The sequence below is a fragment of the Prionailurus viverrinus genome, chromosome B4 (genome assembly GCF_022837055.1).
Source record: "Prionailurus viverrinus isolate Anna chromosome B4, UM_Priviv_1.0, whole genome shotgun sequence".
NCBI lineage: Eukaryota > Metazoa > Chordata > Mammalia > Carnivora > Felidae > Prionailurus > Prionailurus viverrinus.
Genome location: NC_062567.1, coordinates 22017231 through 22041848, shown reverse-complemented (window position 1 = coordinate 22041848; position 24618 = coordinate 22017231). Strand labels below are relative to the sequence as shown.

General features: G+C 36.0%; 1 protein-coding gene across 16 annotated transcripts in view; it reads right to left on the bottom strand.

Annotated features, from left to right (window-relative positions):
• Positions 1-24618, bottom strand: part of ANKRD26 (ankyrin repeat domain containing 26) — a 114982-nt gene that overhangs the window by 17778 nt on the left and 72586 nt on the right. For 10 of the 16 annotated variants that reach the window (XM_047865208.1, XM_047865210.1, XM_047865213.1 and 7 more), the window contains 11 exons: positions 22185-22355; positions 19915-19948; positions 19212-19347; positions 15583-15796; positions 13616-13799; positions 10290-11246; positions 8377-8529; positions 6688-6758; positions 6261-6354; positions 2154-2206; positions 1708-1801 (listed from right to left, as the gene is read on the bottom strand). In XM_047865208.1, coding sequence (XP_047721164.1) covers positions 1708-1801; positions 2154-2206; positions 6261-6354; positions 6688-6758; positions 8377-8529; positions 10290-11246; positions 13616-13799; positions 15583-15796; positions 19212-19347; positions 19915-19948; positions 22185-22355 — 2161 coding nt within the window. Of the gene's footprint in view, positions 1-1707; positions 2361-6260; positions 6355-6687; positions 6759-8376; positions 8530-10289; positions 11247-13254; positions 13390-13615; positions 13800-15582; positions 15797-19211; positions 19348-19914; positions 19949-22184; positions 22356-24618 lie in introns of those variants that run through there. The other 6 variants (XM_047865220.1, XM_047865209.1, XR_007153754.1 and 3 more) reach the window with 6 other exon arrangements.

Here is a 24618-nt window from a genome sequence, read left to right as displayed (position 1 = left end):
TGATTTCACTCGTATGAGGACTTCAAAGGACAAAACAGATGAACATAAGGGAAGGGAAACAAAAATAATATAAAAACAGGGACGGGACAGAGGAGACTCATAAATATGGAGAACAAACTGAGGGTTGCTGGAGGGGTTGTGGGAGGGGGGATGGTCTTAATGAGTAAGGGGCATTAAGGAATCTACTCCTGAAATCATTGCTTCAGTATATGCTAACTAATTTGGATGTAAATTTTTAAAAATGAAATATAAAGTTAAAAAAAGAACCCCCCCCCCCCAAAAAAAAAAAACCTTAACCCAGGTAGTCTCTGGCTTGGGGATTCAGGAGATAAGCGCCTTCTAGAGAAGTCAGAGCTAAGAGTTGGCTGAAAGCTATCTAAATTTTTGTTTCACAGGGAAGACCTTAAAGTGGCAGCTAATTTCATGCCATAACCCTAATTCCTTTCTATAGGCATCTACAGAAAATCCCTCGTTATTCTTTAATAAAAGCTTAATCAGTTTCAGATATTCTTACAAATTTTAGTTTTTGAGACCTTAAAGATTGCTTTAGGACACAGTAGCAGGACAACGCCTCGCACTCTCATTCATAGAAGACTGATCAACATAGTGTCATGTTACTCGCATGAAAAGTACCCTAAAACAATGTGACTCATTTATAAGAGGTCTAGAAAAGAAAATAATTTTCAGTGTCTCTTCAGCCACAAAAAGGGCCAGTCAACAGAATGTTCTAGTTCCCCTGACGGGTATAGCTGTCTAATGAAACCTGCATGTATATTATATAGCTTTTGTGACTGAAAGAAACTAGTGGGTCAGTGTATCTACCTCATTGCTCCCACTTAGGATGTACAGTGTAAATCCTACAAAGGAGGGTGAGAGTGGGATGACATTAACTGTTCTGCTTGGAAAACAGTTGGGGTTTCACTACATATCAATAAATTAGAATCCTGAATTGCACATTAGTCTTTTCTGAGATTGAACTGTGAAATCTCTGAAAGGCTGATTAACTCAAGCGAATGGAGAAAAATGAGTTTCTGAACTTGCAATGGTAGGAGCACTATGTTACTAGGTAAGGCCCTGACTGAGCAGCCATTTCTAGTTTTTCACTGGCATTTCTTTTCCTTTGCAAAATCCAACAAAGAGAAAAGTCCATTCCTTTGAGAAGGACGTTTGCATAACGACCTGCTAGTCATTCTTGATGAAGACAATAAATTGCAAATTTGTAATTACAAATTACAACAAATCATCATTAAAATAACCTGTTCTCAAACTCTCACTGAAGGGTTGAGATTACAAGAGAAAGCCAGAACTCAAGATCAAATGATCACTCAAAGTTTGGGGAAGTTTGAAACACGCTGAAAAATATTAGCAGGGACTCACACATCTGTATGCCAACGTTCACAGCAGCATCATCCACAATAGCCAAAAGGTGGACTAAACCAAACGCTCACTGTGGTGTATATAAAATGTTGCTTTTCTTAGACTCTCACAATGTTTTTATTAAAATCTCACTACAAACATCATTACTTTATGAATTCAATCCACTTCATCTATATAGAAGAATTACATCACTAGTAGCAAGTAGGAACAATATGAACCTAATATTTCGATCTGTGAGATTTTTCATATGATCCAAAACATTCTTATGTACTACCACTAGTGAAATAAGGATTCCTTTTCAGTAGGGCAGACATTAAGAGACTGACTTACCAAACTTGTCCTTAACAAGTTGCTCTGAAGATCTTGAATTTGGGCCGCTTGCTGTTTGATGGTTTCTTCTTGCCTGGTATTTTTAACCTCTAGCCTAAAATGCAGATCTTAAGATAATTATTCTCACACATAAATTAAAAAAAAAAAAAACCCATATAATTTCTGAACAAATGAGGGCATTACATAAATCCTTAAAATTTTATCAAGAGGAGGATTTGGCAATTGTGCCATTTTTCTCGTTGTGTTTTGTGGGTAAGGTGCAACATTGAGAGATAATATGCCACAATCTGCATTTCAAAATAGCTCAAAGCTGGAATTTGTATCCAGCTTAACAATGATATACTGGCATAACTAATACATTTCTCATACTACACTGCTTATCTGCTTTATAAATAATCAAGCTATTTTCTGTGAGGTTTAAATTATACTTTTGCATATGATCTTACGTCTTCTCAGCATATCTTACGGCCTCTGCATGTCGATCCTGTGCTTCTTGCAACTAGAATAAAGAAAAAGTAATAATTTTAACTACTGACAATCTAGTAGAACACCAATACCTGTTTCTGTAACTGCAGGCTGCAAGCTCAGGGAGAAGCCTGATGAGGGGCTCGGTCTCATGACGGGTCTCATGATGTGGGGTTTGGGATCATGACCTGAGTGGAAATTAAGAGTCAGGACGCTCAACCAACTAAGCCGCCCAAGTGCCCCTGTAACTAAAATCTTATTGGACCCAGCCACACTCTCCTCTACATGCTGACTGATGGCTACTTTTAGGTCATAACAGCAGAGCTGAGCTGCTACAACAGAGACTATGGCCTAAAATCCAAAAATGTTTCAGTACTCTTACAGAAGAGTTTACCAACCATACTCTACTACAAAAACATAATGTTTTTAATGTTTTTAAATTATACATGATCAGATAAACATACAAATGTATGTACCGGTCAAATAGAGGGAATATAGGAAATTACCTTATGGTAAATATTTCTGTTTTCATACTCCAAGCACCGCATCAACTATGATTTCAAATATTCACATAGGTGAATGGCATTGCCATTCTCATGATTATTAAACTGAACATGCTGTTTTCAGTGACAAGATATTTCATGGAACAGTTTGAGAAGCAGTATCTTAGTAGGAGCCAGTATGCCTGGATCTAAATTCCCAATTCTGCTGGTGATGAGCTATATGACCTTGAGCAAACTACCTAAAACTTCTGTGTCTCAGTCTTTGCATCTGTAAAATGAAGGTAATAACAGCACCTACTGGGGCACCTGGGTGGCTCAGTCGGTTCAGCGTCTGGCTCTTGATTTCGGCTCAGGACATGATCTCAGGGTCATGTGATTGAGCCCCACATCAGGCTCTGCGTGGACAGCAAGGAGCCCGCTTGGAATTCTCTCTCTCTCTCTCTCTCTCTCTCTCTCTCTCTCTCTGTCTCTCTCTCTCTCTCTCTCCCCCTCTCTCTCTCCCTACCTGACCTTCCCCACAATCTCTCTCTCTCTCAAAACAAAGAACCTTAAAAAAGTGATCTCCAAATAAATAATAATGGTATCTACCTGGGATGTTGGGAAGATTAAATTAGGTAGATAATAATAGTATCTACCTGGGATGTTGGGAAGATTAAATTAGGAAATAATACATGAACAACTTAGAAGGGTACATGGCACATAGTCAGCTCTAAGTGTCTGCATTTAGCATCATTACTGTTGCTGTATTTTGCGTTCCAATACAACGTGATAGTTTAGGCAGGTGGCATGACAGTAGAAGTGGTCCCCTATACAAATTATACTGAAGTTATTCTTCACTCCACCGCAAGTGGCAGCAAATGGGGAGCATGAGGCCCAGAATCTCTCCTCAGTACTTCACACAACTTTCGCCAATGCCACTAGCCAACAGTACTTTTTTTCCACTTATAATACTTTTAACTAACTTCCTTTCTATACTACTCAGTGGACAATGCTCACAGACTACAGTACAAACAGCACCTCCTAGATTGAGTAATGAATCCTTTACATGACCATCAGAGGCAAGGGAAAGCCACTGACATGGAAATAATGGAGTCTTGCTAAACCAAAGTTCCTCAATCATTTCATGTCCGTACTGTTTACGTTAGGCTGCTTTAGCAGGTACTCTGATGAAGAGATTAAGGCTTTGTGGTAAAAGCCTATCAGAAAAGCTGTCCCCAGAGCTTTGCAGTTGGTAAAGTGCTATAAATCCGTAAATCCCAGTTCTGGCTGCATAAGGAAGAAAGATTTCAATTTCTCCTCTTCTATTAACCATTTGCTTAAGTTTTGAAGCTTTGTCCATCTATCACCCTGCTTCTCCCCTTGCAGTGGACTCGAACATTTTTTAATGTATCGTCGCATCCACAGATGCAACTTTTCTTCACTTCTTTCCTTCTTTTACACTAAAACCTACCTTTCACTCCTATCATTCCACTAAGAAAGTCTGAGGGTCATCAAGGACCTTTTTTTTTTGTAATTTTTTTAAAGTCTTTATCCTGTTTCACTTCTCAGCAGCAGCTGATAACAATGACCATACTCTCCCTCTGCTCTTCTAACCCCACCTTATTTCTAAAGGACAGCAACCCCTGACATTGAGTCCTTGCCCCTTGCTATCTGTCTTTTCAAACTCTCTTAAGGCTTCAAAACCAGATTCTCTAATTCACATTTTGAGCTTTGACCCCTTTACCTAGGCCATCTGTACTTTGCACTCTTCCGTCTAGGTCCTGATAGACAATGTCCTCAACCACAGACTCAAAAATCATTACTTGACACGGATTACCTTTGTAGACAGCTAATCGCGTACATTTTATTTGGATTCTTTTCCGTGTTACTTTGAGTGTGTTTTTCTTATTGACTCTTAGGGGGCACTCTTACCCTTAGGATGCTGACCAGCACAGTTTGTCTCGCTTTTCTTTTATAACACGACATTTATCACAAGGGCTGGATGATCACTGGTTTGCCTTTGTTTCCTTTCGAGTAATTTCTTAGTCCATAGAGATCTCACCTTATGAAACTCTTCTGAAGTTCCTTTCAGACGCATACTTGACTATATTGTCAGGAAGGTTAAGTCGCCAAAGCTTAACCTTCTTCCCAATCCAGATTCTTCACCTCAAAATTGTGTGCATCAAATATCTAAACCCAGGTAGCCTCTGATTTGGGGATTCAAGAGATAAGCGCCTTCTAGAGAAGTCAGAGCTATGAGATGGCTGAAAGCTATCTAAATTTTTGTTTCACAGGGAAGACCTTAAAGTGGCAGCTAATTTCATGCCATAACCCTAATTCCTTTCTATAGGCATCTACAGAAAATCCCTCGTTATTCTTTAATAAAAGCTTAATCAGTTTCGGATATTCTTACAAATTTTAGTTTTTGAGACCTTAAAGATTGCTTTAGGACACAGTAGCAGGACAACGCCTCGCACTCTCATTCATAGAAGACTGATCAACATAGTGTCATGTTACTCGCATGAAAAGTACCCTAAAACAATGTGACTCATTTATAAGAGGTCTAGAAAAGAAAATAATTTTCAGTGTCTCTTCAGCCACAAAAAGGGCCAGTCAACAGAATGTTCTAGTTCCCCTGACGGGTATAGCTGTCTAATGAAACCTGCATGTATATTATATAGCTTTTGTGACTGAAAGAAACTAGTGGGTCAGTGTATCTACCTCATTGCTCCCACTTAGGATGTACAGTGTAAATCCTACAAAGGAGGGTGAGAGTGGGATGACATTAACTGTTCTGCTTGGAAAACAGTTGGGGTTTCACTACATATCAATAAATTAGAATCCTGAATTGCACATTAGTCTTTTCTGAGATTGAACTGTGAAATCTCTGAAAGGCTGATTAACTCAAGCGAATGGAGAAAAATGAGTTTCTGAACTTGCAATGGTAGGAGCACTATGTTACTAGGTAAGGCCCTGACTGAGCAGCCATTTCTAGTTTTTCACTGGCATTTCTTTTCCTTTGCAAAATCCAACAAAGAGAAAAGTCCATTCCTTTGAGAAGGACGTTTGCATAACGACCTGCTAGTCATTCTTGATGAAGACAATAAATTGCAAATTTGTAATTACAAATTACAACAAATCATCATTAAAATAACCTGTTCTCAAACTCTCACTGAAGGGTTGAGATTACAAGAGAAAGCCAGAACTCAAGATCAAATGATCACTCAAAGTTTGGGGAAGTTTGAAACACGCTGAAAAATATTAGCAGGGACTCACACATCTGTATGCCAACGTTCACAGCAGCATCATCCACAATAGCCAAAAGGTGGACTAAACCAAACGCTCACTGTGGTGTATATAAAATGTTGCTTTTCTTAGACTCTCACAATGTTTTTATTAAAATCTCACTACAAACATCATTACTTTATGAATTCAATCCACTTCATCTATATAGAAGAATTACATCACTAGTAGCAAGTAGGAACAATATGAACCTAATATTTCGATCTGTGAGATTTTTCATATGATCCAAAACATTCTTATGTACTACCACTAGTGAAATAAGGATTCCTTTTCAGTAGGGCAGACATTAAGAGACTGACTTACCAAACTTGTCCTTAACAAGTTGCTCTGAAGATCTTGAATTTGGGCCGCTTGCTGTTTGATGGTTTCTTCTTGCCTGGTATTTTTAACCTCTAGCCTAAAATGCAGATCTTAAGATAATTATTCTCACACATAAATTAAAAAAAAAAAAACCCATAAAATTTCTGAACAAATGAGGGCATTACATAAATCCTTAAAATTTTATCAAGAGGAGGATTTGGCAATTGTGCCATTTTTCTCGTTGTGTTTTGTGGGTAAGGTGCAACATTGAGAGATAATATGCCACAATCTGCATTTCAAAATAGCTCAAAGCTGGAATTTGTATCCAGCTTAACAATGATATACTGGCATAACTAATACATTTCTCATACTACACTGCTTATCTGCTTTATAAATAATCAAGCTATTTTCTGTGAGGTTTAAATTATACTTTTGCATATGATCTTTCGTCTTCTCAGCATATCTTACGGCCTCTGCATGTCGATCCTGTGCTTCTTGCAACTAGAATAAAGAAAAAGTAATAATTTTAACTACTGGCAATCTAGTAGAACACCATCACCTGTTCTTGTAACTACATTTTTTTTTTTTACTTGAGAGACAGAGACACAGAGAGAGAGAGAGAGAGATAGAGACAGACCGCGTGCACAAGTGGGGAAGAGAGGCAGAGGGAGAGACAGAGAAAATCGTAAGCAGGCTGCAAGCTCAGGGAGAAGCCTGATGAGGGGCTCGGTCTCATGACGGGTCTCATGATGTGGGGTTTGGGATCATGACCTGAGTGGAAATTAAGAGTCAGGACGCTCAACCAACTAAGCCGCCCAAGTGCCCCTGTAACTAAAATCTTATTGGACCCAGCCACACTCTCCTCTACATGCTGACTGATGGCTACTTTTAGGTCATAACAGCAGAGCTGAGCTGCTACAACAGACTATGGCCTACGAAGCCGAAAATGTTTAAATACTCTTACAGAAGAGTTTACCAACCATACTCTACTACAAAAACATAATGTTTTTAATGTTTTTAAATTATACATGATCAGATAAACATACAAATGTATGTACCGGTCAAATAGAGGGAATATAGGAAATTACCTTATGGTAAACATTTCTGTTTTCATACTCCAGGCACCACATCAACTATGATTTCAAATATTCACATAGGTGAATGACATTGCTATTCTAGTGATTATATAACTTAACATGTTGTTTTCAATGGCAACAAGATATTTCATGGAATAGTTTGAGAAGCAGTATCTTAGTAGGAGCCAAAATGCCTGGGTCTGAATTCCCAATTCTGCTGGTTATTACCTATATGACCTTGAGCAAATTACTTAAAACTTCTGTGTCTCAGTTTCTGCATCTATAAAATGAAGATAATAGCATCTACTGGGGCGCCTGGGTGGCTCAGTCAGTTCAGCATCTGACTTCGACTCAGGTCATGATCTCGCAGTTTGTGAGTTTGAGCCCCGCATCGGGTTCTGTGCTCACAGCTCAGAGCCTGGATCCTGCTTCAGATTCTGTGTCTCCTCCTCTCTCTGCCCTCCCCATGCCCATGCTGTCTCTGTTTCTCAATAATGAATAAACGTTAAAAATAATAAGAAGAAAAATAGCATCTACTGGGGCATCTGGGTGGCTAAGTCAGTTAAGCATCCAATTCTTGCTTCCAGCTCAGGTATGATCTCATGGTTCATGAAACTGAGCCCTACGTTGGCTCTGCACTGACAGCATGGACCCTGCTTGGGATTCTCTCTCTCCTCTCTCTGCCCCTGCCCTGTTAACATGCATGCACACACTCTCTCTTGCTCTTTCTCTCTCAAAATAAATAAACTTTAAAAAAAATTTTTAAATTAAACAAAGAAAAAAAAGTGTCTCAATTCCTGTGAGGAAGGATACAAAAGCCTCAACTTTCCTAAGAGTAAATATTATAAGAAAAAATATATAACACAAATAGTAGAATAAAAGAGTTTAAGAAATAAATGCATTGTAAAGATACTAAAATCATAATGAATTAATTATAATGAAAATACAAAAGGAAGTGGTCTATGGAAATTAGTATCCTAAAACACTTTATATTATTTAACCAGCTATAAGTTAGCTGTTGACAGATTACATTTAATACATGCCTGACTTCTGACTTGACCTAATTTCTTCTTTAGATCCCGAGTCTCATCTTCTAAACTAAGACGATAACGTGATGTAACCTCCAGGGAAGCCTCTGACATAGACTGTTTCTTCAGAGTATCAGCCAGTTCTTGTTGAAGTTGTCTCATAACTACCTAATAAGACATTTCTGTTACTGATTTTATAAATCATCTTATTATTAAATTATGTTAATAATATACAACTCTAACATACGTACTTTGAGAAATATCAACACATACATCAATTAACCATCTTTTCCTAACACGTACACATTCCTACTTACTGAATTCAGTTAAAGAACAAAAGGTGTTATATCTCCCTGCCTAGTCAGGATGATGTCACTTAGATAATGAATCCAGCCTATCTGTTCTCCACTGGTGAATTTGCAAAGCTTCATAACCTACAGAAGTCTCAAAAAGAAATGGGGACATAGTGGGCACAGCAGTCGTAAATTCTACATTATGAAAGGTTTTCCCTCTTTTTTTATTACAGGCTTAAGTTACCGTCAGAGTTCCTCACATATCCAATCCTCTGCTCTTATCCTTCTAATAGAGTCCTATCTCAGAACCAAAGTAAAGTCATTCCAATGGCCCCTGCTTCCACCCCCCTCCCTGACCTCAGCTCCTACAGCTCTCTCCCCTACTCACTCCATTTCTGCTAAACAAGAATCCTGCAACCCCTCCTTGGTCTGAAAATGGAGATCCAATGCCAAATTAATAAATCACAGAGAGATACAATTCTCTTTGTACTGGACAAACTTATGCCCACATGACAGTAACTGAGCTTCGAAATGAGCAAATTATTTGTAAAAATATTTAAAATAAGTTATAAATGGCAGTAGGAAGATTACTCAAAGATAGCTTTGCTAAAACTCACCACAGTTGTCCCAAATTATGATTTAGTGAAAAGTAGATGCCTTTAAAGAATTAAGAGGTTGTAGGAACACATGATTTGAGACTGAAAATTAAAATTTATGTGAATAAAAATAAAATCATACCAACTTAAAATGTATAAAAAGCTACCAAAGGAAAAGTACTACCAGATAGAGCACCTACACTTCATTTAATCTGGGAAATCTGAAGTTACTGTCCGGTTAACTCAATTAATTGAATCTCAATTTCAAAATACTCATTTTACATTTGAGCATTTTCATTTACCAGCTCACCCCAGTAATAAAATGTGGTGGCAAAGATTAAAACTTTTAGGGGCGCCTGGGTGGCGCAGTCGGTTAAGCGTCCGACTTCAGCCAGGTCACGATCTCGCGGTCCGTGAGTTCGAGCCCCGCGTCGGGCTCTGGGCTGATGGCTCAGAGCCTGGAGCCTGTTTCCGATTCTGTGTCTCCCTCTCTCTCTGCCCCTCCCCCGTTCATGCTCTGTCTCTCTCTGTCCCAAAAATAAATAAACGTTGAAAAAAAAAATTTTAAGATTAAAACTTTTATGGGAGGGTTTGTCAGTTAAGCGACCAACTCTTGAATTCGGCTCAGGTCATGAATCCCACAGTTCATGAGTTCTAGAACCCTGTGTCGGGCTCCACGCTGGCAGTGCAGAGCCTGCTTGGCATTTTCTCTCTCTCTGCCCCTCCCCAACTCATGTTCTCTCTCTCTCTCAAACTAAACTTAAAAAAATTATTATTGTAGCAGAAGACTATTATCTATTAACAATTTATAATTTAACATCTTAAAGTTTCATAGATGACACCATAACTTTACTCAAATTAAAGCACCTCTCAGGTCTAATTTTTATTTGTTGCATACAAGTTATGCTTTTATGTTGATTTATAGTCTTTTTTTTTTTTTTTTTAATATTCAACTAGATTCAAAATTCAGCCATAATCAAGTATTACCAGAATTTTCTTTCTGGAAATCTGAAAAATTCTTATCTTTCTGGATACTTACTTCTATTTTTGCTTTCTCATCTTCATAATGATACATTCTTTCTTTTAAATGTTTACATTCATTGATTAACTCTTTATTTCTTTCTCCCAGCATAAGACCTTGTTCTTCACTTTTAGCTTCAAGTTTTTTTATGATATTCTGAAACTGGTCTTGGATATTAATTACTAGCTTTTCTTTACTGTCTGCTTTGTTGTGAGCATCATCTAGTTGCTGTCTAAGCAACATATTTTCACTTTGTAGTTGAGATAACCTTTCCTCTAAGGACTCCTGCTTTGCAATGTATTTATTCACTTTACTTTGTTCGTTCTGATACATGTGTTCAATTTCCGTCTTCTGGCATTGTGTTTGGCTTAGGTCCCTTTGTACACATTCTAAAACTAAAGTCTTTTCTCTGAGAGCATCTTTTGTGTGATGGAGCTCAATTTCCAGGGCATTGAGTTTACTTTCAACTTGAGAAAGTTGCTGAGAAAGAACTTCATTGTTATCTTGTAGATTAGACACATCAAAATTCATTTTGTCCTGTAAATGAAACCATTCATCTCTTGCTCTCTGGAAAGCAAGTTCTAGGTCTCTTCTTGATGTCTGACTCTGATCATGATCGTGTACAGCAGTAGCCAGTCTAGCACGGTATGATTCAACTTCTGCTTCCAGGCTCTCTTTATTTTGTTTTTCATTCTCCAGTTTAGAGTTTAGCATCGTAATCTCAGCAGTCAGAACATTAAGCTGTCCACTATATTGGAATATTGTTTTTGATAATGTTTCCTCATTCTGTTTTATGGTCTTTTGAAGATTGTCATTCTCTTCTTTTACAATTTCAATGTCTTCACAATATTTCGTTTCCTTTCCCTGGTTCTGATTTTTTATGGTGTCTATTTCCAGTCTTAGCATGGCAATTTCATCCTGCAACATGTGGTTTTTATGCAACAGATCTTGTTGTTTCTCATGACTATCAGAAAGCTAAGTAAAACAAAGGAAATTTTCAGATAGCACTCAATAAAATGACATTATATCATGATTTTCTTTCCAATTACAGTATAATCTGTTTATACAATGAAAAGGTTGCAAGGGGTGCAAGGGGTGCCAGGGTGGCTCAGTTGGTTAAGCCTCTGACTCTCGATTTTGGCTCAGGGAATGATCTCAGATTCTGTGGGTTTAAGCCCCGCATCAGGCTCTGTGCTGACAGTACGGAACCTGCTCGGGATTCTCTCTCTCCCTGCCCCTTCCTGGTTTGTGCTCGCTCTCTCAAAAATAAATAAATACACGGGGCGCCTGGGTGGTGCAGTCGGTTAGGCGTCCGACTTCAGCCAGGTCACGATCTCGCGGTCCGTGAGTTCGAGCCCCGCGTCGGGCTCTGGGCTGATGGCTCAGAGCCTGGAGCCTGTTTCTGATTCTGTGTCTCCCTCTCTCTCTGCCCCTCCCCCGTTCATGCCCTGTCTCTCTCTGTCCCAAAAATAAATAAACGTTGAAAAAAAAAAATTTTTTTTAAATAAATAAATACACATGGAGGGAGGGAGGGAGGGAGGGAGGGAGGGAGGGAGGAAGGAAGGAAGGAAGGAAGGAAGGAAGGAAGGAAGATTATAGTAAGTGAATATCCAACTGGAAAAAAATAAAGTTGGCTCCAAATCTCAAATTTTATACAAGCATAAGTTCCCAAAAGTTCAGAACTTTAACTGAAGATAATGAAGGCATGAAAGTAAAAAAGAATTCATGAGAAAAGTTTTCAGAATGTCAGAATTGGAAAAGCCTTTCTGATTTACAACAAACCAGAAGGCCTGAAATGAAAGATTAATAAATCTGACTACACTTAAAAATTGAGTTTACAGTAGATATCGAACACAGCTACCCCACAGTAAAATCGTTAGCTCTGCATCTACTTGGACAGATTAAATTTCCTAAAATTCTTTTTTCCTGAGAATATTTCATAGATATCTACTTTGCTAATATTTCTATAGTCAGTTATAAGAATATATCTATTGATAACTGACAAATCTAGGCACTGTACTATAATATAAACACTTCTCCATACATCAATGAACTCATTTGGTTATCACAATTCTAGAATGCAGAGATTAAAACTGTGAGCTGCAGGACTCTCCCCAGGTCTTCTCACTCCACAACTAGTGCTCCTGCACCAACCACTGCTACTTCTCTAGTGTAAATACACAAGACGAAAGAAGTCTTGGATTTCAAAATATTGATAGGAAATAAGGTGAAATTTATACATCTCTTAGAAAATCATGAGATTATTTACTGCTGCAATAACCTGTATTTCCTCTTCATGTTGAAAATAGTAATAAATAAAAAATAATAATAATAATAAAATAGTAATAAATATAAAAGAGGGGAAATACACTCCACTATTTTATTAGAAATAAAATACCTATCAATAAATTATCATTAAGTATATAGCATAGCATACCATTGTTTCAAAAGTTCCTTGTAATGAAATAGGATGCTACTTGAAGCAAAGTGTTACTTTTCTCAAAAGTAAGAGACTTGATACCGAAAATATGATCTGTGAACTGGCTACACTCGTCCTCCTGTCCATTAGCAGAAGTGTTAAACTAACCTATTAATATATCAAGGCAGTCAAGTAACTGTTCAAAACCAAAACACATGTTGCTAGTAGCAACAGTTTTGAGATTAGGGAAAGCTCATCGATTCCTACAGAAAGTAATAAAAGCCTCTTATTTGGGTGAGGACATTATGAATGTCACTATTTGCTGGAGACAAATGCATTTAATCGAGAATATTATTTTATCGAATGAAGCAAAAATGCCACCGCCCCCCCATACCCCTCCCCAAAAATATATGTGCTTTTAAAATCCTGTATAGTTTCCATGATGTACAGTGTTCAGTTTTTAAAATATATATATATACATGGAGAAAAAGTAGTAATAATTAAAAAAATAAAATATATACAAATACATACACACATGTACTTCAAAATAGCTAAAGAAGAAACCTTAGAATTAGTTTTCTTATGAGCCGTTTTTATCTCCTTTTGTTTGCAAAGGTGATTGTTTAGAATTCCATCCTGGAATTCTCTGGCATTCCGTGGAGAAAGTTGCCACTGAGTGTCACTGCGCTTTTCTACAACCTGTAGATACATTTCATTATGATTCTGGTCTCATACCGTTAAAAAAAAGGTCAAAAGAATAAGAGGAGAACTTTAAAAAAATGTTCAAAGGACCATGATCCCATGTTTTAATTTATTTTAAACCTAAATAATATATATTGAATCAAAGGGATACCATAAAATATATGTATAATACACTATATAATATTGATGGAAATACACAATTTTTTATCAAAAAGTAATTTACCTGATTCAAATGATTTTTTGCGGCCTTCAATTCCATGTTTAGTGTTCTAAGAGCGAGTTCAAATTGTTGTTTTGTTTCAACTTCTTTATTATATTGGTCTTCTTTTCTTCTTAACCTCTCCCTAATTTTTTCATATAACATATCAGCATTTCTTCTTTTTTCTTCTTCTTGTTTTAAAGTAAATCTGCAATTAAATATGCTTATTTTAAAATTTGTTTTGTTAGAAATAAAAAGTTCCTCCTATGATCTGGTTCCACATGTTGGCTTACTGTCCAAATGAAATTTCTATGTTCTCAAATTTTTTTCCTTTCTGGGGCTGTTTTTAATTTCTCACTTGAATCTCTTCCAAAAGATATATACAATTGAAAAGAAGCAATGAGAAAGCATTATGCAACTTAGTTTTAGTCAGTAATAACTCTGGTAGATGTTGTAAGAAAGGAAGTGTGAAATTATTCAGAAAAGTTAGAGTTGAAAATTACCCCTTTTCCTACAGGTGTAATTATTCCTCCATAGGACAGATAATTCAGTTACTCATTAAAAAGAGAAGTTACTGTTTACAAACAATTTTATCAATTCACTAGAAATAAATTTCCACTTGACAAAACATTACAGGTACCTCCAAAAATGATGTGCAGTGTAAGAGAGCATCTGCGGATGTTGTTTACACAACATACAAGTGCAGATTACTGTCATCCAAGACTAGGCTAACGAGTCTAATATCTGTTGCCCTATACTTTTTGTTTCTTCTTCCACCACACTTGCAACTTACCTTGTTGATTATCTACTTTATGAATCACTTAAGAATCCCTTCTAGAACAACACAGGATACATATTAAGTAAACAATAAAGAGTAATATGTGATTTCAGCATACATGTTTGATTTAATTTTATCTACCTATGACAGAGATGTTAAAAAACTTATCAGTAATCACTTTCCGTATTACTTTTTTTTTAATATTTATTCATTTTTGAGAGAGAAAGGGAGAGCACATGCAAACAAAGGAGGGGCAGAGAGAGAGAGGGAGACAGAAAATCTGAAGTGGGCTCTGCACTGACAACAGAGAGCTCGATGTGGGGCTCGAACTCATGAACCCTGAGATCATGACCTGAGCCAAAGTCAGACACCTGACTGACTGAGCCACCCAGGCACCCCCATTTTACTTTGTTTAAATTTTTTATTGAGAGAGACATGACACAAGTGAGCGAGGGCAGAGAGAGAGAAAGAGACAGAATCCCACGAGGGGCAGAGAGAGAGGGAGAGACAGAGAAGAGGGGTTCACCCGAAACGGGGCTCGTGCTCACCCAAAGCAGGGCTCGAGCCCACCCAAAGCGGGGCTCAAACTCATGAGATCATCACCTGAGCTGAAGTCAGATGCTTAACCAACTGAGCCACCCAGGCACCCCCACTTTACTTTTTTAACCCTGAATGTTGAGAATAAAACAATCAATTTTTGGGAATTTTTCTGTCTTGAGAAAAATGACCATTTTATACTCTGTTGCTGGTTATAGAGATTAATATAAACTTTCCTGAGAACAATTGAACAATGTGGATCAAAGACCTTTTTAAAAATTTTTATACTTTAATCAAATAATATTATATTGAAGAATTTATTCCAAGTAATCTGTAGAAACAGATTTATATAAAAGACATTCCTTACAGCATTCATTAAAATACATAAAAATGAAAAACAAGCAAAATTCAATCTGTTAAATAATGACATTTGTATATGGTGGACTTTTAAATGGCCATTAAACTTATGATTTGGAAAATACATTAAATTATTACAAGTATTCACTGTTAAGAACTTGCTGTATTATTTCCAAGAACCTCACACTTCACAACACTAAAGAAGTTTTCTTTCCTGAAAAATCCCACATGGTAAGTTAGCAGTTACAAAACTGTCCCTATACATCTGTAGTATAAAAGTAAACAGTTCAAATGTTTCTTTAAAACCAAGATGCTATACCTCAAACTACAGAATTCATGTTCCCATTCCACTTTTTGATGCTCTAACCGTGATTTCATGTCTTTTGCTTCTCGTAGCTCGTTTTGTAGTGCACTAACTGTTTTTTCCATTTGTTTAATTTTTCCTGTAAGTAGTTTACAGTGACTTTTGTTAAGTTTCATTAATCTTTCATAGGAAAGAACTATATCTTGGATTTTCAAGAAGCCAACAGTATCTACATCAGAGAAGAAACAGAAATAAAATATATGAGTACTTTTTGCATATACAGGACTGTGCATTTTCAATTTACTCATTCACACATTAAATAAATATATACCTTCAATGTAAAATGTTATACTCAGCTCTACAGATACAATAGAGAAGACCCCTGGTTCTCAATTAGCTTAAAGTCTAGTGAAGGAGAAAGACAACTCAAATGATAATTCTAAATTCAGATAGTTCCTATTAGAAAACAGAGTTCTGTGATCATAACTTGATCTAGATTGGGCCCAAGGAAGATAGATTTCCCTGAGGAAGAGATAACTATACTGAGGAATGAAGGATAAGCAGGAGGCAATTAAGCAAATGAGGAAGACAAGCACTCTCGACAGTCTAGAGTATGTGCCGAAGTTCCACTGTAATCTGCTTCTGGCCAAGATGGAGTAACACGTACTGATTGATCTTCCTACCTGAAGCAAGCAAAAACAAAACAGACAAAATACAATTTTAACATGATTTTCAAGACACAGAACTTCAGACAATGAAGGACAATGATCCCTGAAAACAAAACACGTTAGCCTAACACATGCCCAAGCTCACTGCCTTGAGAGAATGTTCAGGCTACGACACAGGAGAAAAGCATTATTTAAATAGCCTCCACCAGACTCCTTGAGTTGAGATGATGAAACTGAGAGTCTGGCAAATTCAAGGCAGATAGAGATGACAGGTCAGCATATAGGAGAGGAGAAAGCAGAACAGAGAAAAAACCCTGGAGATCGGCAAAGGGCCCCCTTTGGGTATTCAGCAGAGTAACAACCAATGCATACATGGAAGGAAGTCATCAAGGGAAAAAAATCTGAAAAGAGTAGAGGAAACACTCCCTGGTGCTCTCACAGAACAAGGGACAGTATCTATTCACATTAGCTAGGATAGAAAAACTCATAATTTGCCTTAGGCTGATCACCATTCTGGATTCATCTAATAATTGGCAAGAGCAAGAGACTAAAGGATAAAACTGTTCGTAAGTAACTATATCTCCAAACAAAGCATGAAAAGATAAGTAGAGGCATAGAAGTTATTGTTTTAAAAACTGAATGGCACAGAGATGTAAACTATGTTAGACATGAAAAATACAATGGATAGGAATAAACACATATTAGACATCACAAGATGTCTAATCACAAGAAAAAATGGCCAAAATCTTTCTAAACTGAATGAAAACTATAATCCCACAGATCCAGGAAGGATCTGTCTGGGAAAGAAGAAATTTAAGTAAACTATTGTAATTTTCTTAAACTATATATGATGTGGTATAACATTAATGGAAGCTAGACTGTGATGTTTAACCCACAGACTATAAAACCTAAACCAACCACTACAATAGCAAAACTACAAAGTTCTAGCTAGTATCCAAAATCTGTAAAAAACTCACCAAATTCCACACCCAAAAAACAAATAATCTGGGGAAGAAATGGGTAGAAGACATGAATAGACACTTTTCCAAAGAAGACATCCAGATGGCCAACAGACACATGAAAAGCTGCTCAATGTCACTCCTCATCAGGGAAATACAAATCAAAACCACACTGAGATATCACCTCACACCAGTCAGAGTGGCTAAAATGAACAAATCAGGAGGCTATAAATGCTGGGGAGGATGTGGAGAAACAGGAACCCTCTTGCACTGTTGGTGCGAATGCAAAATGGTGCCGCCACTCTGGAAAACAGTGTGGAGGTTCCTCAAAAAATTAAAAATAGATCTACCCTATGACCCAGCAATAGCACTGCTAGGAATTTACCCAAGGGATATAGGAGTGCTGATGTGTAGGGGCACCTGTACCCCAATGTTTATAACAGCACTTTCAACAATCGGCAAATTATGGAAAGAGCCTAAATGTCCATCAACTGACGAATGGATAAAGAAATTGTGGTTTTTATACATAATGGAATACTACGTGGAAATGAGAAAGAATGAAATATGGCCTTTTGTAGCAATGTGGATGAACTGGAGAAGTGTTATGCTAAGTGAAATAAGTCATACAGAGAAAGACAGGTACCATATGTTTTCACACTTCTGTGGATCCTGAGAAACTTAACAGAAGACCATGGGGGAGGGGAAGGAAAAAAAATGTTAGAGAGCCAAACCATAAGAGACTCTTAAAAACTGAGAATAAACTGAGGGATGATGGGGAGTTGGGGGGGGGGGGTGGTGATGGGCATTGAGGAGGGCACCTGTTGGAATGAGCACTGGGTGTTGTATGGAAACCAATTTGACAATAAATTTCATATTAAAAAAAAACAAGGAAGATATACAGATGTCAAACAAGCACATGAAAATATGCCCAACACCATCAGTTATTAGGGAGATATATATTAAAGCCATAATGATATATTTACTAAATATACATCCAAATGTCTAGGATTTAAAAAGCTGACAATACTAAGTGTTCATGAATATGTATGTAGGAATTGGTGCTCTCACAGACTGCTGGTGGAAATGGAAAACGGTGCAACTCCTTTAGAAAACGATTTGGCAGCTTCATAATAAGGGAATATAGAGGGACATGAGATTTTTTTTTTTAATTTTTTTTTTCAACGTTTATTTATTTTTGGGACAGAGAGAGACAGAGCATGAATGGGCGAGGGGCAGAGAGAGAGGGAGACACAGAAACGGAAACAGGCTCCAGGCTCTGAGCCATCAGCCCAGAGCCTGACGCGGGGCTCGAACTCACGGACCGCGAGATCGTGACCTGGCTGAAGTCGGACGCTTAACCGACTACGCCACCCAGGCGCCCCGGGACATGAGATTTTTAAGGGTGATGAATATGTTAACTGTCTGGATTATGGTTATCGTTTCATACGTGTAAACATGTCAAAACTATCAAATGACACACTTCATATATGTGCAGTTTACCTAACTAAAGCTGTTGGAAACAAAAAGCTCTTTCACAGGAAGAAATGTCTAAAACAGTGGATAAGACACAGATGGAAAGAAGGATGTAAAACAATGCAAGATGAAGCCAGAGGACTGTGGCCTTTAACCTAATAGCAATGAGAAGTAATAGCTAAGCTTTAAGCAAGGAGGTAACATGATGAAATACACATTTTTAAAAATACATAATAATTATGGTTGCAGTGCAGACCAAGGTCCTGGGAAGCTGAATGGCAGGGAAAACAGTCCTGAGGTTATTTCAGTAATCTAGGAGAAAAATAATGACCTGACCTGGGTGAAGGCACAGAAGAGAAGCAGAGTTAACAAACATTAGATGTGCCATTCCCACTAAGAAAGGTACAGTAGAAATGATGACTCTTTGGCTGACAGGATACAATAGTTCTCCTTTAATATAAAACATATTTCTGAGATGAGCAGCTCTACACTATAGCAGGTGTGCACATATTACTACAGCAATATACATAAAAAGGCTTCCTACCTTTACAATCCATGCCAAGTTTTTCAATTAGCAACATGAAATTCTTAGAGTAAGGCAACTCACAATCCTCTGAAGCTGTTTCAGATGACTGAATTAAGTCGACAAGGTCATCCATAGACGTAACTTGCTTTTTGACCTATAAATAATTAACATTATTTCAAAATGTCCCCCAAATATTTATAAAATATACTAGGTACAGAGAATTGATAAATACCCATCTTTTTATAAAAGCAAAAACAGGGGCACCTCGGTGGCTCAGTCGGTTGAGCATCCGACTCCATTTTGGTTCAGGTCATGACCTCAGGGTTCCTGAGTTTGAGTCCCATGTTGACCTCCACAATGACAGCATGGAGCCTGCTTGGGATTCTCTCCCCCCCCCCCCCCGCCCCTCCCCTACTTGTGCGTGCTCTCTCTTAAAATAAATTTTAAAAATAAGTAAATAAACATTTAAAAGCAAAACCACAGAGACATTTTAAAAGAACGGATTTTTATCAAAAAGACACCGTTATCAATAGCTAGTATTTCTAAATAAATTTTTCATAGAAAATGTCTCTACAGCAAAGGAAGATTTTCTATTTTTTCACTACATCTTTCATAAAGTATTTTTTAACCACTGAATAATATTTCTAATAAATATTTATCAAAATAATAAAATAAAAATAAAATAAATAACAAATAAAATTATATTGTATATTTTTCTTACCTTGTTCTTTTTCTTAGAAATTTTCTTTGCAGGTCTGAAAAAACCCAACAATTCTTTTCAGGCAAATATTAAATACTTAAAATACAAAGGATATTTAAACCTATTGTTTTGGATATAAAATCTCTGCATTTGAAACTAATTTTCTACAAAGGGGATTAAACAACAGAGTAACATTAAACAACATAGAAAATATACTACTGCTAATATTAACAAAGGATTAGGTGTATCCAGTTGTAGTATATGTGCTGCTGAAGCGAGCACAACAAAGTACTAAATTTAGATAAAAACTAACAAAAGCAAAGGAAAATCCTAATGCTACTTGCATTATTTGATAGGAATGATACCATTGTTTTTGTTGTTGTCATTTTTACTAAAAATAAGCTTTTACTGGCACTAAAACCTACTTGGAAAGTGCAAGTTAAGTCCTTATATGAAAGAACCCCTTTTTAACAATCATGATATTAATGTGAAGACTCACTATGCAACTACTATCTAGGTATTATTATGAGCACTTTACAGGTCTTAAAGGTATTTTAAGCCTCACAACAATCCTATGAAGTAGATTATTATATTAGTATTTTACACAGGAAGAAAATGAGGCACAGAAAGTCGAAGTGACTTGCCCAAGAAGCCCTAATAGCTGGCCAAGAACAGACCCTGAATTCAGACCCTGAATTCAAAGCCTTCAAAGCATGTGTTTTAGAATATGTGGTTAAAGCAATACTTAAGTGTTTCTAACTAATATAATAGCAAATGAATCTACATTATTATTCTATTTCTAGCTATAGCTATACATAACAATTTCTGACTCTTACACATTCTTTTAAGAGACTTTATACCTAGGCAATATTGGAAACCTACTTTCAATAAACTAAAGATTTGCTTCTTCTAGAGAAGTTCATCAACAGGCATTCATTCATTCATTCAACTGTTTATTCCCACGTTCAACACATACTTATTGAACATATAATCTGTGTCAATGACACTGCTGGTACAGGAAGCATGGTTTTTGTAATTTAGAGCTTTCTAGTCCAAAAGGAATAATCTGTTATGGATTACTAGTTTATTTTCCAATTGTAAATAAGCAAAATCTTCCCCTTTCCCCAGAATGTAAATAAATATTAACTTGATATAACCAGATACTTTAAAGTCCCTAACAAAATCATAACTATTTGTGATACTATCAAAGGCACTGAATATCTAAAATCATCCAGGAAGGATTAGTTCTATTCAGAATGGCCTCAGTGTTTGTGTATCTTTTATTATATATATATGTACATAATAAAATATTATATGTATTATTATATATTATATATACATTATATTTATTTTATATATATTTACTTACATAATATAAAACAAATATAATAATACATAATATAAATATAATATAAATATATATTCTATATTTTATATAAATATATTTTACATATTTATATAAATATAAAATAAATATAATAAATATAGTAAATAATATAATATATAGTATAATATAATAATATATCATACATTATATATAATTAGTATATATAATATAATATATATACACACTATATAACAATACATAATACATAGAAATAATATATACTGTAATATATATTAAAGTTATATATATAACATAATATAATATATAATTACATATATATAATACATACACATACATATATATTTTTAAATCTGTAACATAATATAATATATAATTACATATATATAATACATACACATACATATATATTTTTAAATCTGTACATTCAATTATATGAGAATACCCCATCATGGAATCAATTCTGAATAAACCAACTTTTCCACAAAATTAAATTACTATAATCTTTAAAAGATAATGTAATACAATCAACAAACTTCCTAATGTTTGGAAACACAAACAATTTTAAATTAACTAACCATGTCTATCTCTATTGATCATTTCCAACAGAATACATACTCTAAAAGTTCCCATCTTAAAAAGAGAAAGAAAATGCCTTTGCAATTCACATTCTTTTTCAGTTATCATCCATTTCTCTATTACCTTTCCCAATTAAAATGCTCTAAGGAGTTGTTTACACTTACCTTCCATACTTCCATGGTGACTACTGAAACTGCTCCTTGACAAAGTCACTTAACCTCATCATAACTTTTCAAGCAGGGTATTTGATATGTTGAGTATTTCTTGCTTTAGCTTGGACCAACCTACACTACAGCATTTTATTTTCACAAAAGGTAACCACTGCTAAAATTCCTTCACAGGGAAATAAAGAATTGATAGACTTTACCTGCTTTCATGCTGATCCTTTTCACTTAAACTGCTGCCCTCATTCATTTGTAGTAGACCACCAGTTAGGGAATCGGCCTTCTTCAACACTGGTGTGATCACAGATTCTTCTGATGTCCCTTCTTCATCTTCACCTTTCTTTAACTTCTTCATATGTAAACCAGGTTCACTACTTTAAAAAAAATCCATTAAAAAGCCATATAAAAAGCCAACGTTTTCTAATAATTTTACTGATAAAGAATAAAAAGACAATTTTCATAAAGTTCTGAATTTTACCCATCTGACTTAATTTATTAATTCACAGAACAGTGATGAAGTACCAACCATATACAAGGAAATACTCATTTGTTGCTTCAAACACAGATAAATATATAATTATAACACAATGTGATTTGTAAGAATTGACATATGAAAAGCTGTGAGTGAGGACCAGAAAGGTTTTATTGAAGAGGGAAAATAAACAGGAGAGGTCACCAGGAAAAGAAACAGGAAAAAACCATTTTCTTAAGCGATTAGAATGTGAGCACAAAGATTACATAGATTGCATCTAGGTGCCTTGAAAGGAAAAGTACAAACTTTTAGGAACTTGAGGAAAAAAAGCATAAAATACATGGAAGCAAGTAGTAAGAGATAAGTCAGGAAAGAAATTCTGAAGAACCTTGAAGGTTACACTAAAAAGTTAGAGTTCACTGCCTAAAGGCAGTGACTCTTAGACATGGGAGTAATAATTAGATTTGCGCTATATTTTTGGTTTTGCTTTTAAATCTGAAAATGCTTAATTTAAACAAAGTTTTAAAATAGTATGAGGTCCATATAACATGAAAGAAGAAATCAGGGAAATATCTTAGGGGAAAAACTACTTTTAAAATACCCATATGTCAGAGTGCTATCAGTATCATAGCTGAATGAGATGTACCTTGTTGCATCTGCCCACCTACAACAAACTGGCATCTATCTACCCACGGACAAAACTGCCTTTGCAGGAGCTGTGGGGACCTAGCACCATATTCCAAGGGACTGAGGAAAAGTCTTGCCTACCTGTGCATCAGGTAACAGGCATACATACTATAGTCTATCTGTGGACCTAGCAATAGCCCATAAAGTGCCTCCAGTCCCTCCCTCTCAGCCACATCTGGGAGTCCCTCCCTAGAAAACACTAAGATAATCACCCACGGATGAGAGAGCCTTTTTGGAAAACGAGGTGTCCTGTAGAGAATTTCCAGCACACCACTGGAGCAAAAAAATCAGGTTTGGACATACTGAAGAGGTAGTCATTAAAGACTGGAGGAGGTGACTGCTACTTCAAATGCAAAGACAGCAATGCAAAATTGCAAAGAATATAAAATATCAAGGAAATATGATACCACCAAAGGATCACAATAATCTTCCAGTAATCAATCTGAAACACATGGAGATCTGTTATTTATTCAAAAGAGAATTCAAAATAGCAATTTTAAGGAAAATGAGTTATAAGAAAACACAAAAAGCCAATTCAGTAAAATCAGAAAAATACTATATGAACAAAATGAGATGTTTAACAAAGAGCAGGAAATAGTAAAAAATAACTAAACAAAAATCCTGGAGCTGAAGAGTATAATGAATGAGATGAAAAAAGCAAGAGTGATCACTGACAGGAAAACGGATCAAGCAAAAAAAAAAAAATCTGTGAATTTAAAGACAGGAACTTTCAAATAATGCAATCAGCAGAGAACAAAGTAAAAGAATGAAAAAGAGAGAGGAAAGACTATCTGATTACAAGTGAACCCTCATAAGGCTATTACCAATTTCTTAACAGAAACCTTACAGGCCAGGAGAGAGTGGGATTGTATGTTCAAAGTGCTAAGAGAAAAAGACTACCAATCAAGAATACTTTACTCAGCAAAATTATCCTTCAGAAATCAAATAAATATATTTGATATATACCACATTAACAGAATAAAAAAATCATATGATCATCACAATAGGTAAGGAAAAAGCATTTGACAAAATTCAACATCTTTTCATGATAATAACTCTCAATAAAGTGGGTACTTTCTGAAAAATATAGTAAAAATTACAAGACTTTGATAAAAGAACAGCAGAGACACAAGCAAATGGAAATATACCCCATTGTTTAGGGATTAGAAAAATCAGCATTGTTAAATATCCACATTACCTGAAACCACCTACAGATTCAATGCAATCCTTGTCAAAATTCCAATGACCTTTTTCACAGAAATAAAAACATTCCTCACATTTGTAAGGAACAAAAAAGACCCCAAATAGCCAAAGCAATCCTAAGAAAGAAGAACAAAGCTGGAAGCATCACACTTCCTGGTGTCAAACTATTACAAAGTTATGGTACTAAAAACCGTATGAACTTGCATAAAAACAAACACAAAGATGAACGAAACAGAATCAAGAACCCAGAAATAAACCCATGCATAAAGTCAACT